Raw genomic sequence first — 16,885 nt, forward strand, 5'->3', positions numbered from 1 at the left:
CAAGCTCCACGAACCAAGAGGAAGATGAAGAAGAGGAAGAAGCCTCCACTCGCAGCTCGAGCCGAACAACCAGCTCAAGTTCCTTCCAAAACAAAGCAGCAGCCGAAGCTCACTGAGCCAGCCGAAGCAAAAAGCTTCTGAAGGCCTCAAGCCAAGCAAGCCAAGCAGGACCCGATGGCCTGCTGAACGACTGCTCTCTCCGAAGCAAAAAAGCTTACTCCTCCCACGGGACTCAGCACACGAACTCTGCCCACGGGACTCAAAACGGGACTCCCACGAACTCTTTTTTTTTTTTTTTAACGAACAAAGAAAGGGTCTCCTCTTTATCCTTTGCACCCCTCCCCCGCACCCGGCGTGACTCATGCCCTCGTGATCCACCCCCCGCTCAACCACGGGTGGGAGGGAGTTGACGTCACTGCAGGGTTCTTCTTCCTCTTCGCAGAAGAGGGGGAGGGACGTCTCCATTGTTTACTCCCTAACTATTAAATCGATCCGCAGCGCATCTAATCGATTTCAAAACATTTAAACAATGGAAGGTGAGCTATCTAGGGAACATGCACTGATCGACATAGCTGACTAAGGGAACCTGTATGTTGTGTGCAATTGAATTCCAAATTCGTAACAATATATTCCCCATGGGGAGAACTTGACAATGAGCCATGTGTAATTTTTTTCCATGGTGTGGTTTCAGAGATATCAAGGTGCAAAGTTTTTTCAAGATGGCACCTGTACCACATGACCTGTGACATCATAATTATGACAAAAAAAATTATACAGGAGGTGGCACACCTATTTGGAAAATTGTGTCAATTAGACTAACAGTTGCAAGGAAAATGAATTTTGAAAATGCAGACACGTACGTATGTGTATGCACACATGCACACAGACGTGACAGATCGCTTGACTCCGCTTTTTGCTTCGTGAGCACAGGGTAATGACATGGCTTTAACATGTATTTAACCACATGGGCAATACCCCTGGGCACTCACCTTGTAGCAGCTGGAAAAGATAACCAGGCAACCACTGGTAGGCATGGATGACCCACAAAATATGTAACTGAAAAGAAAGTAAATACCTAATTTGGGGGGGAAATGGCTGATTTTTTTTTTAATACCATGAGCAAACTTTGGTACATAATGGGTGATGAAGGTTGGGGTAAAATTTCATCGAAATTGTGTGCGTAGTTTCTGAGAAGAGAGCAAATACCTATTTCGGGGGCGACGCCCCCATAAACCTCCTTAGACCCCGATTTTTTTAATGGCGTGAACACACTTTAGTACATTACGGGTGATGAAGGTTGTTGTCGAGTTTCATGAAAATTGTGTGTAGTTTCATTGAAGAAGTTGCAAGTGTTTATGGACGGACAGATGGACGGACGGACTGAAGACGCGCCACCCCATAAGCTCCCTGGAACTACGTTTCAGGTGAGTTAAAAATGAGACTCACGCTGAAGTAGTGCTGCATCAATTAGCAAAGAAATTCCATAAGCAACCAATTACACACAGCATGACATCCAATAATGATACATAAAAGGATTATAGAGGAAAGATACCTGTTGACAATTCCTATAAAGGAAAAGTTTGGGAAAACAAATCATGGAAATTGGAAGAAGTGAAGATATAAAGTCGTTTTATTTCTTCAACTGCTAAATACTTTTTCCTTTCCTGACACTGTCCAACTACCGAACACTCTTTTGACCTTACCGTGATTTCGCAGCCGCACCATGTCCAAACAGCAGTTAGCAGAATCGGCGACAACATCAAGGAAAAATCCTGGATTCTTGAAAATGTGCTGGCGACCTGGGAGCTGACATACACAGGCATGAAACCTGCAGCAATGTTAGCAAGCAATAAGTGGGAGTTCAGGAATGAAATTAATGCTATGATTAAGAAATGAAGTACCTATAAGCCTGCAGCAGGAGGATCTTGTAAACGTTGAAGAGCACAGTGCGGACGCTGTTCAACTGTGGTGTATGATCAGGAAAGAGCATCACAAAAGAAACATGATCAAAATTACTATTTATCAGTTTATCTTTCCTTCAAGGTAGTCACACAGTCCTCAAGACCCTCAAAAGAGGGCTTGAGGCAAAGATACAAAAAAAAAAATCTGAAAATACTCAATATACATCATATGAAAACCATCACGTTGGTGATTGAAAAAAAAAACAAAAAAAAACTTAAACAAATGATACTTTAGGTACTTTGTGGGCCTCATTCTGCCTTCTGACACCCATCTATAAAAACTGTAACCTGGTCATATACCGTTCAGTGGTGTCGAGCATCATGGGATTTCGACTCCATAAATCAACTACATAAAGTCTCGATACATATTACAGCATGGTCCATGGAAACCTTCAAGGAGACTTAAAGACAGAAAATGCCATTTAGCTGACCACAAGGAATTAAACACCCAACCACTCTCTCCACTCCTCTTTTCAATTTGTCACGGACAGGATGGCCCTTTGTGAAAGAGCACACCTTTATGGGACCACAATAAAACAGCACCTTGAGTAAAATAAAGTGGACCTCACGAGGGCCCAAATCAGACAGCGCAGGGGTTACCACACTTCCATATGAGCAATAAATCACACAAGGATACATACTGTACACACACACACACACACACACACACACACACACACACACACACACACACACACACACACACACACACACACACACACACACACACACACACACACACACACACACACACACAAAAATTTAACACAGGAGAAGGCAATCATGCCTGGCTACATCAACACCACAATCCCAGCATTCCTGCCATCTCGATGCATCACTCCATCCCGAATACTTTGAAGTACTTATATAATTCCAATTAAAACCTATTTACTGTTTCTGTTGCCACCACATTTTCAGAGAGACCATTCCATTAATTAATTAATTACTCTCCAAGTGAAAGACCTTTGCCCTACTACTATCCTTACTATAATATTGTGAGTCCTGGTTCTGTCACTGTCCCTTCTGTTGAAAATTTCGACATTTATTTTATCTATAGTACACCTTTCATTATCTGAAACATCTCAATATGATCCTCTTGCTTTGCCCTTGTAACAACGAGTCATTTTCGCGGGAACCCCGGGCCAGGCCTTGCCATTGCAATAAAGCAATCACGTGAGAGCAGGGGGAGGTGTCACAGTTGCTCAGCAAACACAGAACACAACTCATGAAATATGAACCAGAAACACAGCATTACATTACATATCCTCTGCTTCACAATGAAAAATCAACTTATTGTTTAAGCCTGTCCAGATGTTTTACAACATGGCCTGAGCGAGTCGTATAGGCAACGGGATTGTCAATCAAATAAATCAGCAGTGGGGGGCAAGGGGAAAACATTATGGTGCACACCATCAGTGTCAGGAGAGGAGAAAGCATCATCGTACTCCTCATCGTCCGAGCTTCCAATATCTGGTTTGCACACATAGCCATTACATAGCGGAGGTATGCGCTCTACCAAGTGCTCTTCTAGTTAATAATATGTTTATTTCTGGTTGCCGTCGATCTTTCTCAATATTTTCTCAAAGTCCAGGAACCGAACCCCCCTCTTCGCATTGGCCCTTGGTTTCCACGATTGTGGTTTTAACTGTCGTGGGATTTTCTGGGAACCTAAACCCCGCAATATTGGAGGGTTTACTATATTGTGCTTATTTCTGGTTTATTCTTTGTTTATTATATATTGCTAAATAGTTTATTCTTTGTACTAAACACATTCACTTGTCAGCAATAAAATACGATACGCACTGTGTGACCAATTATGTGCCAAAGATTTACGCAGCAAGAAATATCCTTTCGAATTGAAGGAAATAAAATATTTATTGGAAATAAAAAAAAGAGTAGTTTGCAGTACGGGACTTTCCAAATGATGTATGAATGCGAAATGAGGCCTTTTGTGCATGTTGTGCATGTTGTGCGTGTGTGTGTGTGTGTTTACACTTATTCGGTTCGGCTCGCAGGGCACTTTTAACCGGCCGTTACCGGTGGAAAATGTGGAATTCAAATTGTCTTTTAAATATAATTTTCAGCATTTCGACGAAAAAGTGGCAATTTCTAAAATGGTTAATTCTAAAATGGCTCTGTTCCTGAATGCAAATCGGACTCACGAGAATATGAGTACGAGAAATATCTGTGGATGATAGGAGTTGGGATCCTATCATTTCCTGTTAATACAATCAGCTAGTGGTGGCCACGATTAACAGAACACAACACACACTTTTCCTTTCAGCTTATAGATGCAAAAACAAATTGAGTATCATCTATCTTGTGACCCCAGAACCAAACAAAGAATATACATTTATGATGGCCCCCGCAGCTCATACAACTCGCACTCCACCACTCGTCCCAAACATGATTAATAATTTAACTTACACATTTTAAACTTGCACTGTGCCCCAGATGTGACGAAAATATTTTGATTTTAAAGCATTTTTGCAATCAAGTATGTTCATGCATTTCAACCCAAGCATTCACAATGAAGAGGTTCATATTGTTGTCACCAACTTGGAACAGTGGGAATTACAAAGTGAAAAGATCACCTGAAGATCCAAGAACAATTTGTGGCATTTCAGCTTGAGCACCTTGAGCAGTTTGTTGCGCATTGTATTTCCAGGAGGGCCACAGCTGTGGATGGTCAGCGTGGACCGCATGGACACGCCGACATAACTGGTGGCACAAGGTGGTGGTCTCAAAACAATGACGAATAGGAAAGGAACAATTTTGAAACACAAAGCGAAAATGCACCAGACCGACACACATGCCAAGATACATCGTGCGGTTCACAAAGATTGTTTGTAACATTTTTCTAAGGCTTGTGGAGGAGCTACAACACAAACAATGAACAAACAAGGAGATAAATACAAGAGACAACACCAGCTCGACTTCAGACAATCAGTCACCCTTTTTGGGTGGAGTAATGTCATTTCCCAGGGCATTCTGACAGGGTTCATAAAAGTTTAGACATTGTAGTTGCCCTTCAGGCAGGCACCATTGCAGATGTAATTGCCCAAATCTTTTTTTCAGATGCCTGACAAGTGTCCACGATGTTTTCCCTCATAGCTGTACTGAACTGACTCACTGGACCATAGCTTTGCTCGTAGTTGGTCGAACAGGAGTCTTGTGATCTGGAGTGGGTTCTGCATTCCATTGCAATTGTTCAATCAACTTTCAATGGCCTCATCTAGACAGTACTCACAGATTTTACAACAGTCAGAGGCAATCAACATAAAGGTTTCTCATTTTGAAAACTGTTTAAAATCCTAGTTTTTGTGAACAAAAAAAAAAACCACAATAAATAAAAACATAAAAAAATAATTAAATAAATATTATGCAGCTCTTTCAAGACGTATTTGTCAATTTCAACATGTACTTCATGTCCGCCTGCAAGCTATCCATTACAACGCAGTGTAGTGCGAGGTACGTGCATGTGTACTGCACGTTCAGTGAATAAACGGAACTGCGTTTGTTATGAAATTCATTTCAAACTCACCTTCCGAGAACAAAAATAGTGGTCCTCGTGACAAGGGGATTACTAATGGGTTTGATATTCCATTTATATTTTTATGATACAGCTATGATTTAATTATTATTGACTATTTTAAGTCGACATTCCAACAGTGTGGATAAATAAAGCCATAAGAAGGTTTGGTTCAGCAGCTAACAAATTTGGTTGCCCATCGGGCTGGCAACCAGGAAGGTAGGGTTGTCCGACAAAATGTTCTCGTTGTTCCAAGACGTCGGACAACCTATTTTGTGAGCCAAGTCAGGGTAATGGCAACGCCACATTGGCGACATCACTTTTCTCTCCATGATCAACGGGGCAATTAGGAGAAATTTCTTCCTCCCAATTAATGCAAACCCATGGGTTTTAGCCATCCTCTATCCTCTAAATGCTGAGCATCAAGTGAGGAAGCAGTGTGTCTATTTTTTTTGAATCTTTGGTATAACCTGGTCAGAGTCAGAATCGATCCACCAACCTCCCAGACCGAGAGAGCTGCTCTAACCATTATATCACCGAGTCTTGTTTGCAACAAAAATGAAAAAAAAAAAAACCAATACACGGTCTAGTGGGGATATAATCTTGCCCTGCCTGTCGCACATGTACAAGCTACATAATTATTTAAGGGAGTTTGCTAATGGTAATGTACAAATTTTTCAAGATTTATTTTCATTTGTTATTTACTCTAGGTTATCTCTTTATAGTAGCAGAGACATCTGTGCTGTTCATTTATCTATTGTTTCCTTGTGCGAATAACACAATTGTTTTCTTGCTTGGGCAATAACCTTGGCCTGGCTGCTGGAGGCCAAGAGAACAACACGGACACAACAAAATCAAGCTCAATAATGTCTGTGTATCTTCTTTAGGTTCTCTATACATTATTTACTGCTCTATACAATTTATAATATAGCTTGTAGTGTAACAAATACTGTGTTTATCTAAAGTTCATATTTTCAGTAGAGAAATTTAATTGGGATCAAGCTTTGTTTTGATAAATAAACCATTAAATTTGGCAAGTCCACATGAAACAAAACACTTCAAGAGTTGACCATTCTTACGAAACCATACCAAAACAGCCACTTCATCTTGTAATTGTGACGGCAGTTGGGTGGCTCCCCCTATCCACTGCCCCACCATTAAAAAGACATATGCAGAGGAAAACAATATATATAATTGGTTCACGAAAAAATATTTTCACAAAAAATAGAAGTGACTATATTCGTTATTGTATGTCTGTCCTGAGCATAGCTCCGTGGGTTTTGATCCGATCCTGATGAAATTTTGGTGGGAGGTTTATATCATGATCTAGTTGTGTTTTCCTGAAAATGGGCGTGGTCCGCCCATTATAGGCGGAGCCACGCCCAAAAAACATGTGTTTTTAGGGGGTAGCCGATTTCAATTTGCATTTTCTCCAAGGGGGTTTGTCGAATCTGGCAGTGGTTTCGGTATTTCGTTAGCCCAATGGCACCTGCATAGCCCCACGGAGCTCGATTTTTCATTTTCGTCCCAAGGTCAAGGCCACAAGGTCACGAACTTAGAAAATTGTTAATTGTGTTTTTAGGGGTTAGCCGATTTCAATTCGCATTTTCTCCTCGGGGGTTTGTCGAATCTGGCAGGGGTTTTCGGTATTTGGTTAGTCCAATGGCACCTGCATAGCCCCATGGAGCTCGATTTTTCATTTTCGTCCCAAGGTCAATGTCATAAGGTCACGAACTTCGAAAATTGCGATTTTGACATAAAAATCAATCTTCTCCGAGGGAGTTGTCGAATCTGGCAGGGGTTTCGGTATCTGCATAGCCCCACGGAGCTCGATTTTTCATTTTCGTCCTCAGGGCAAGGTCACAAGGTCATGAACTTAGAAAATTTCGAATTTTGACATAAAAATCATACGACCGCCCAAACTTTGAGAGCTAGGATGACAATATTTTTTACGCATAATATTGAGGTCATTCCCCACCTGAAGTATTGAAAGCATTTTGCTCTATCTCGAACACCTTGCCTGTGGCGCCCCCTTAAAGTTTGTTTTTACGCTGATTTCATCAAAGTATGGATAATCCGAGGAATGCGAAATGCCATATAGCCTAAATGACGTTATATTGTTCCTGGAATGTTCCAGAGGAAGTTTTGCACCAAAGGTCATAATCCTTGACCTTTGACCTTTAAAGTTCACAAAGGTCAAATTTTCAAAGAGTGGGAATCGAACCGGGTTTTCGACCTTCTTCTACGAATTAACTCCAATAAGCTATAGCACATATCCTGTTTCCTTATTTTAATGTCCACAACATTGTTTTGTGACCTTTAAAGGTTACGCAAAGGTCAAATTTTTAAAGTTGTTGAACGAAACTGGGTTTTCGACATTTTGCAGCTAATAACCTGTCACTCGTACTACATCATGTTGATCATTTTTATAACTTGGTCAAACATTATCACATTGTCTCATCCTTGACTTCTGAAACAATCAACATCGTCAAATACCGCTCGTGAACCATCGCCGTCTTCAGACGTGTGTGTGTGTGTGTGTGTGTGTGTGTGTGTGTGTGTGTGTGTATTAATATATATATATATATATATATATATATATATATATATATATATACACATATACATATACATACATATACAGTGCTCCCTCATCTATCGCGGTTAATGCGTTCCAGACCCACCCGCGATAGGTGAAAATCCACGAAGTAGAAACCACATATTTATTTAACTATATTTAAACACATTTTAAACGTATTTTAAACCATTATACAGCATCCACACACTCTTATTAACCTTCCCCACACACATTTAATCAGTTATTTTTTTAAAAATTAAAAAAAATTTCATCGGAATTGCGACTTCATGGGGCTGCAAAGCTAAGAGCAAAAATAATTTTAAAAACACTATATTGTACTATAAATTATAAAAAAAGTTATTATGGGTACTGACCTATGAAGATATGACGATGATGATGATAGCTGTGCAGTACTGATGACGATGATGAGATGAATGTAGTACTGCACAGCCAAGAAGAGTGTAGTGATGTGAAAGAAACCCGCGATGTAGTGAAGCCGTGAAAAGTGAACCGCGATATAGCGAGGGAGCACTGTATATATATATATATATATATATATATATATATATATATATATATATATATATATATATATATATATATATATATATATATATATATATATATATATAGGAAGGCCACCAAAAGGCAGTCATATGGCACAAATGGTACACGTGAATGTGCAGAAGATGCATGTGTACGTAGGAATAAGTCAAAATACGAAGAAACACTTTGTTTGTCATGTAGTGCATGTGCAATGCATGTACATGTGCCTTAAACACTGCAGATAGGTGTGAGCAAGTTATTTGAAGTGAGGAAAATGACAGTGGAATTATAGCGAAGCCTAGTCAAGGACTTAGATTCTACTTGCCTCTCAACTCCCTTAGTTAATTTGTATTAATAATTATCTGTCAGACTGTAAGCCTCAATTGTAACAATTCCCCAAGCATGAAATGTTCTGTCTCAAAGCGAATGGTGCCCTAACTTTTCCACAGCCTTTACACAAATAAAATGAGAAAACATCTCAAAATGTAAAGCCCGATATGGGCAAAAGGAAATGTATGAAGTAAACACCGTCTGCAAGAGCAAGGAAAGCGGTGGTATTGGGGGCACGTCTGCTCTGCATGGCAGGCAGTTCGACTTTCCTGCCAATTTTTGATATGGTGTCGTCTTTGCCGTCTATCTCCAACTGAGAATTTAAAATAAATGTAAATTTCTGCTCAGTTCCTTTATATTTACAAGTGTTGGGTTCTCACTTCTGATTTACAGTATATATTCTGTCAGAGCACAAAATATATTTGTCTGACCATCCTGCTCAGCAATGCCCCCTCCCCCCAGCCCCATCTCCGCTACACCATCGCTCCACAACCATCACCCCCACTAACCCACATCCACAAAACTGCCCCCCCTTACCCTCACTCCCGGAGGAAGCAGGGATTGTCAAAGATGCCTATTGCTCTACAGCAGTGTGTGGTGAGGTGCATGAAGCGTGCGATCCACACCAGTTTTCATAATAAAGCTTTGTTGAAAATTTGATGACAAAAGCTCAAATGGTAAAAAAAAGTTAGGGCCCGGACAGACAGACAGACACACACGATTGCAAAACCCCATCTTCTGCTGCACAGGGGACGGGCAAATGAGTACATAAGAAATACGCCATATAAACGTCCAAACCTAACCCAGAGGAACATACCCAGAGTAATCGGAGTACACCTCAAGTGTGCGTGTATCAAAGAGCAGTCCACACCACGGAAACAAGCAATGTAGTGGCAAGACCCTGGCACCCCCAGATGCAGCACGGCCTACATCTTGGTCTGGTGAAAAATTCACCACAGTCTTGTGGATACTGCAGCGACATCCATACTCTGGTACACCAGACTGCAGCGTGCTGAAGAACATCAATTTACAATATAACTAAATGCGCACTATTAATGGGTTACCTTAATGGGTTCGTTGTATTTCTCATGCATCACCCAGAACTGCTGCAGACCAATTATTTCATGGTTTGAAGTTACTGAAACTTAAACACAATACTGCATACCAAAGTATTTCCATGTACCAATATGTTCACAAACATATGCTGTCATTTTTTTTAAAACTCTGATTTTAATTGATGAATATCATCAGTTTGACATGAGATCATCAACCCTGCTACATCTTCCAAACATAGAACACTTTCTTTTCAGCATAGCATTCATTTTGCTGGTCCAAGAATATGGAACAACATTTCCTTTGACATAAGAAACATACCCTCGTTCAATCAACAAAAATAAATACAGGTTGTGTGACTGTCATTACGTCACCTTTATTCACTCTTCGATTGGTTGCGGCACTGACCAATTGGGGTGTTATCACGTCTATCTGCGTCACAAAGCAACGATCCATTTCGGTGGTACGGCGTCTTTATCAAACGCTTTCCTCACCTCGTGACTCATTGTATTCTTCGATTCTGCCATTTGACAGCGGTGATTAAAATCTTGGTGATTACGGTGCGGCGTCTTTATCACACGCTTTCCTCATGACGTGGAGTATGACATGTTGTGATCAATAAAATTTCTTCCAAAAATTATAAAGTGCATTTCCAAGAATGTGCCGCAGCACATTGCCCACCGAAGGTGGATCAAGAAGGGTACTCCTGGGCAGAGAAGTGCCCACTAGTAGTTTTAAATGTCGATTAAAGTATTTTTCGATTTCTGAATAGTCTATATGACACAGTGGTGGGTGGTATTTCTTGTTTTGCACGTTGCCCACACATGTTACTCTTTACATATGACGTATTATGTTGGATGTATATTTTCTGTATATCAGCCAAGGATTGTTGTTGAGTTATATAATGTCAGTGTTGCACACATCTTGTGTTTATTGGTTGACTGATATGAATATTCCTTTTGTAACCTGGTGTTGGGTTCACGGTTAGGGAAGTGGTTTGGTGGGATCCTAGGGTCCTGAGTTCAAGCCCTGTTGGCCACTGAATTAACACCAGGGGGTTGACTCAGCCTGTCATCCTTCCGAGGTTGGTGAAATGAGTACCAGTGTAGCAGCCAAAAGGTTGCACATGAAGGGAAGGGGTATTGATGGATTTATTAAATCTGGTATTGGTGTGGCACAGGCATGATGGGCCCAATGGCCCCCTCCTGTGCAAAAATTTCCTTGCAATTTCCTTGTAGCGTATAATGGCGTTCCCTCCATAAGCTTTGTGCTTTCTGGGACATTCAATGCAAACAATTGTATGTTTGATTTAACATTATTTTGTGGAAAATAAATGTTATTTTGAATTGAATTTCAATATCTTGATAGATGTTCCCATTACCAATGATGGCATATTAGCAATACTCGAGGAGAAGAAAAAAAAAATTAATAAAGACCCCATGGGCCGAATGATAGAGAAAGGGGGAGGGAGACGGGGGCTATGCTAGTCACCTGGCAGACAATGGCCATGCACAGCCCCACATCGTTCCCGTCTCCATGTCCCGATCGCAAAAATAAATAAATTTAAATCCCACATTCTGACATCACTTTGCCACCACGAACACAAAATGCAACCAACGAGAATCATGGTGAGAAAGACGAGGTAAAGCCTTGTGCTACAGCAAGCACAAGATGATATTCAGCGCCGCCATGGTAATGATGAAGTTTAAAAAAATAAATAAAAATAAAATAATAATAATAATAATAAAAATTAAAAAAAACCAACAAAAACACCATGATTGGATCGAAGAATTCTCGACATTTGAAATTTCATGCATCCTGCCCTGTAACTAAACAAACCAGCAAATGTTGGTAAATATTGTTCAAAGTCATTCCCAATTCCTAAAAATTATGTACAAGCAAAAAAATTAGTAACATTTTTAACAACTACACAGCTGCTCGGTCAAGTCCCTTGACAGTTTATGTGAAATACAAAAATGCAAATATTTCCAAGAATCGGGTGGAGACCTGAGGAAATACGTCGCCAGATGGAGGTGTGGAGTCACCAAAAGAAAGTCATCAATGAGGCGAATGATGAACCTGAAATGCATTCACGTGTGAAAAGCACCTTGGCACGCGCAATGAAACCCTCACACAATACCATGACACATGACAATGGATTACCAGGGCAATACCAATCAGAAGGTGCGGTGTATTTTTAAGAAGCATCACCTGTTGAAAGTTACCTGTGTAGTAGCATTTCCAAAGCATCATTAAGGCTTTCAGTAACAATACTCATCAACTTGCCGACAATGCAATGAGCAATTTTCATTTATTTGTGTACGACGAGTGGCTGCTGGTTTGCATAGTTGCTGGAAGAGCAGCTGTGCTGCTGACGCGGTGCCTCCTGTAAGTTAGTGAAGGGATTCCGAATTTGCTCAAGAGACCAACGATAACTCACTTCTTCTTCAACAGAAGATACTGTGGGACCTTTAATTTCCACCAAGTGATGGCGACCACATCCATCTGAGGATCAATTGCGTCTAAACCCTAATAATACTTTAGTGATGCAATTACACCCTGCCTGTGAAGTGCTGATCTGGCAGTTTATATTCAGGCTGGGAATCAAACCTAGGCTACAGTTAAAAGGTAAGTTCTCTCTGTCTCTCTCTCGGCCCCATCCTATCGGATAAGTTGAATATAATCCCATGAGATCAGTCTCTTCAGTCAGATCAGTCTCTGAACTGCCCCTGGTAACATGGAACCCAGTGAATGCTACCTGATGATGCGTGGTCGGGTAGTTGGCGACTAAACTGACTACCCTCATTGGCTCCCCAGCAGGAAGGGTGAATGTGACCCTGAAGACCTAAAAATAATACCTGATAAAGGGCGGATGAGCTCCCTTCAGGATCCGACAGCCATCCAGTAAGAAGATGGTGTCTTCTAAAATACACCCATCTGGTTGGACCGGTTCTAAAGGTTGTAGGTTGTAGACAGCAACCACCTAGGGTGGTACCACCGCTCCGGCTTAGGAGTGTTAAAGTGGTTCCCTGGACCATATTATACTCTCTGTGTCAGGATTGCTGATCTTACTTTCCGTCTCACGCAAACAATAGCTACCGGGCGAGCTTTAGTCTTCTTTTCTCGCAAATCAACATCATACCCTCTACTTACTCATTTTCACTCCATACCTTCAGTCTCTGTTTTATTTATCTTTCCTTTCATTTCTTCAGAAACCTCCAGTTTAATATTATAAAAGTCTGAAAAGTTACGTAAAGGCCCCGAGCTCCTGGCATTATGGAGTGTGAAGAATCTCTGGTGACCCGTCTGTCTTTGCTGCCAATGAAGGGGGGAGGCTCGGGCTCAAGTAGTAGGCACATCAGTCCCTCCCAAAACCCTTGCCTTTTGAATGAACGCGACTTTAAAAAAAAAATCATTTCACCAATATTCGTGGTCTTTCTTCATATCTTTCCACTGTTGAACATCATCTTGCAAGTACCTCTTCTAATATATTGCTTCTCTCAGAGACCCAATTGTCGCATGATGTTCTCGTTAATACCTTTAACATTTCAAACTGCAACCTACACTCACGATTCCACTTCAAAGGAGGAGTCCGTGTCTATTCCAACACCAACACGCCTGCTGTACACCTTGTGGATCTCGAATCTCCAAACTTTGATGTCATTTGTCTTCACATTTGTCTCCTTGACCATCACTATTTTTTTTTCTGTTTCACTTCCTGCTCTCCCAACTCCACAAACTTTATAACTTTTTTTGACTATCTTAACTCTTGCCATGAGGCCATGACATCCTCACACCCCCCCAAGCAGAATTCCTCTATTCAGGAGACTTCAACGTACACCACAGGGAGTGCCTGAAATCTTCCCACACGGATGTTGGACGAGTTGAAGCTCTTACATTTTCCATTCTCAATGCTTTGGAGCAAATTATCAACCACCCTACCCATATCCCAGATCGTCGTAACCATGGTACCAATACTTTGGATTTGTTCTTTACCTCCAATCCGTTACATCATAGTCAAACAATTTAACCTCCAACTGGTTCTTCTGTAAACATCTTTCACAATCTCCTAAAGGTCTCTTTAGTTAACACTACTCCTTCTCCTTCAACTACTCCAATTAAACGTCAGTATTTGCATTTCAATAATGCTGACTTTTACAAAACTTATTTTCTGACTTTCCCTGGAAAGACTATTGCCTCTCCTCGGGCGATGCCTCCACCTCTGCTGAACCTGTAGCTGAGGTTATTGTTACAGGAATGGAGGCTCATATCCCCCTTCTCTTTCAAGTCTATCTCTTACCAATTATTGGTTCAATAATTCCTGCTCTGCGGCCATTCGTGCAAAGGATGCGGCTTATTGGACTTGGAAAAACTCTTCTTCCTCTGACTCGCATTCAGCTTTCATATCCGCCAGAAATCATTGCGTTATTATGTTGCAAATATGTTATTCGTGAAGCGAAGCATTCCTTTATTCAAAAGAAATGTGACAACCTCTCATCTTCCTGGTCCTTAGCTAAAAGTATCTCCAACAACTTCTGCCGCTCGACCTTTCCTTTGCTTTTCCGTTCCGATGACACTATCGCTGTCTCTCCGACCGATAAAGCAACTCTTTTTGGTTCTCTTTTCTCCTCTAACTCCCACTCTGGATGACTCCAAGGTTCCATCTCCCTCTGATGCCCCCCTCACCATTTCTCTGTCCCTCCCTGTAATCTCTTTTCATGCCGTCAAAAAAAAATACCCCTCTATCTGGACATAAGCAAGGCCTACGGGCAAGATGGCATTCCTCCCCGTGTCTTGAAGCAACGTGCTTCAGAACTTGCACCCGCACTTGCTCGTTTGTTTCGTTTTTGTTGAAAAACCCAAACTTTTCCTCTTACCTGGAAACATGCCTTAGTACAACCCATTTTAAAGAAGGGTGATCGTTCAAACCCTTTCAACTACCGTCATATTGCTCCGACTTCAACCATTTCCAAAGTCTTTGAATTTATCCTCAAGAATCTTGAATCTCACAGTCTTCTATCTGACCAGCAATATGACTTTCACAAGGCAAGATCTACGGGTGATGGGCCTGCCCAGCTAAGTCTGCCTTAAAAATACAAATAGCACAAATAGCTAAGTCTGCCTCGAAGAAATGACGAGTCCTGTTCAGATGTCGAAGATTCTTCTCCTCTGAACAGTTGCTCCAACTATATAAAGGATAGATTCGTCCTTGTATGGAGTACTGCTCTCACATCCGGGGAGGTTACAGCTCCACATACTTACTGGACAGAATTGATCTGACTTATCAACTCTCCCAATGTGACCTCAAAACTCGACCCGCTCAAATTACGCCACAAAGTAGGCTCTCTTTCTCTTTTCTACAGATATTACTTCAGTTTCTGTTCCTGAAAACTTGCTGCTTGAGTCCCCCCACCATCATCAAGACCACAAAATACTCGATAAGCCACTACATCACATAATTATTGTGTGGCCATTGGCAACTAACTACCCTAACCTTCCGCTTTTCAGAAAGCAGATTTCTTACTTCCTCAAAAACTCTTCGACTATTTTCTGTCTTCACTTTTCTATCGATGCAGTTCTTTTAATCAAGGCCTGGCCTCAATGAGGACTATATAGTCCACGAGTGGAGCCTTCAACATAAAATAATTTTGAAAAAAGTGAATTATAATTCACTTTTTGATAAGTTTTAACAAAATTTGCCCCAAAATCTTCATCTGATACAAGTCTGTACATTCAATTCAAATCTCATGGGGTCAAGTCATGAGGTCACTCCAAGCTGCCATCCATAGCTGCAGTTACTGGAAGGCAGGCTACAGGAAAAAACACATTGACTTGCATTCAACTTTTCGGCAGGTGAACGAAGTAATCGCACACACATACGTTTGCAATTTCCAGTTTTAGAGTTAAGCACAAAGCAGAGCAAGAATTTTTTTTTTTTTTAAAGACGTTCAGAAAAAAAAGGAAAGGAAGAAATAAAGAAACAAAGAAAGAAGAAAGAGGCAGGCAAGGTTTGTTTCCCATCATTAAAATGATAATATCTCAGAATCTCCTCAGCAGATGCAACATTGTTGAGAAGAGTATATTCACTGTTCACTCGACATTCAAGGAAACTTTTTAAAGGATTGCTTTTTTGATTCGTTTTTACCCATCGCGATCAATATCTGGAAAGAACTTGTGCTCCATCTCTGCATAGCAAGCACTGCAGAGGAGTGCCGAGAGTTGAGACCCTTGGGGAACCCCACAGCACTGTCGGTACATCCTGCAAGAACACCGCAAAATAAAATAAAACTAGAACGGCACTCTTCGACGTGTGCGACATCAACCAATATGCCTCCGCCTACATTATAAACACTTGTACCAAGTTTTATTTAAATCCCTTCAACTGTTCTCAAGCACCACATTTTACCCAACATAACATCGGACCTTTGACCTCTTGATGCCAAAATCTACTCAGTTCATCTTTGCATCATAATACATACTTATACCAAGTTTCGTCAAAATCCCATCACTGGTTCACAAGTTCACGATGCAACAGAATTTTTAGCCGCGTCTCGCGTAGCGAACGCTGGCTCGAAGAGAGCTCCGCGTTGTTGTTGTTGTTGTTCTTCTTCTTCTGGTGAAGACAAAACCTTTAGGACTCGGCTCTTTTATATACAGGATCCGGATCTCATTAAATACTAAACACCTGTACACATCCTCACATAGACGGTTCCTTTTGAGAGCGTCTATCATGAACTTTTAAATATATTCGGACATTTGCTTTAAAGTTTCGAAAAGGTCACGTTACTATTTAAAGATTATTCCATTTAATGCGTTGTAATTTCGTAAATACACTATTTTCTCGTCATGAACGAGGAGCCTCCATGACGGGTCTCGCTATTGGCT

At 41.0% G+C, this 16,885-nt stretch overlaps 1 protein-coding gene across 4 annotated transcripts in view; it reads right to left on the reverse strand.

The window, feature by feature from the left end:
• The window catches only part of TERT (telomerase reverse transcriptase), an 82,902-nt gene that overhangs the window by 10,509 nt on the left and 55,508 nt on the right, over positions 1–16,885 (reverse strand). For 3 of the 4 annotated variants that reach the window (XM_085888356.1, XM_085888354.1, XM_085888358.1), the window contains 6 exons: positions 16,146–16,259; positions 12,008–12,079; positions 9,765–9,959; positions 4,556–4,682; positions 1,902–1,963; positions 1,704–1,806 (listed from right to left, as the gene is read on the reverse strand). In XM_085888356.1, coding sequence (XP_085744482.1) covers positions 1,704–1,806; positions 1,902–1,963; positions 4,556–4,682; positions 9,765–9,959; positions 12,008–12,079; positions 16,146–16,259 — 673 coding nt within the window. Of the gene's footprint in view, positions 1–1,703; positions 1,829–1,901; positions 1,964–4,555; positions 4,683–9,764; positions 9,960–12,007; positions 12,080–16,145; positions 16,260–16,885 lie in introns of all 4 variants that reach the window. The other variant, XM_085888355.1, reaches the window with a different exon arrangement.

Source organism: Eptatretus burgeri, chromosome 7, assembly GCF_056783735.1.
Source record: "Eptatretus burgeri isolate ZD-2024b chromosome 7, Ebu_testis_v1, whole genome shotgun sequence".
Classification (NCBI taxonomy): domain Eukaryota; kingdom Metazoa; phylum Chordata; class Myxini; order Myxiniformes; family Myxinidae; genus Eptatretus; species Eptatretus burgeri.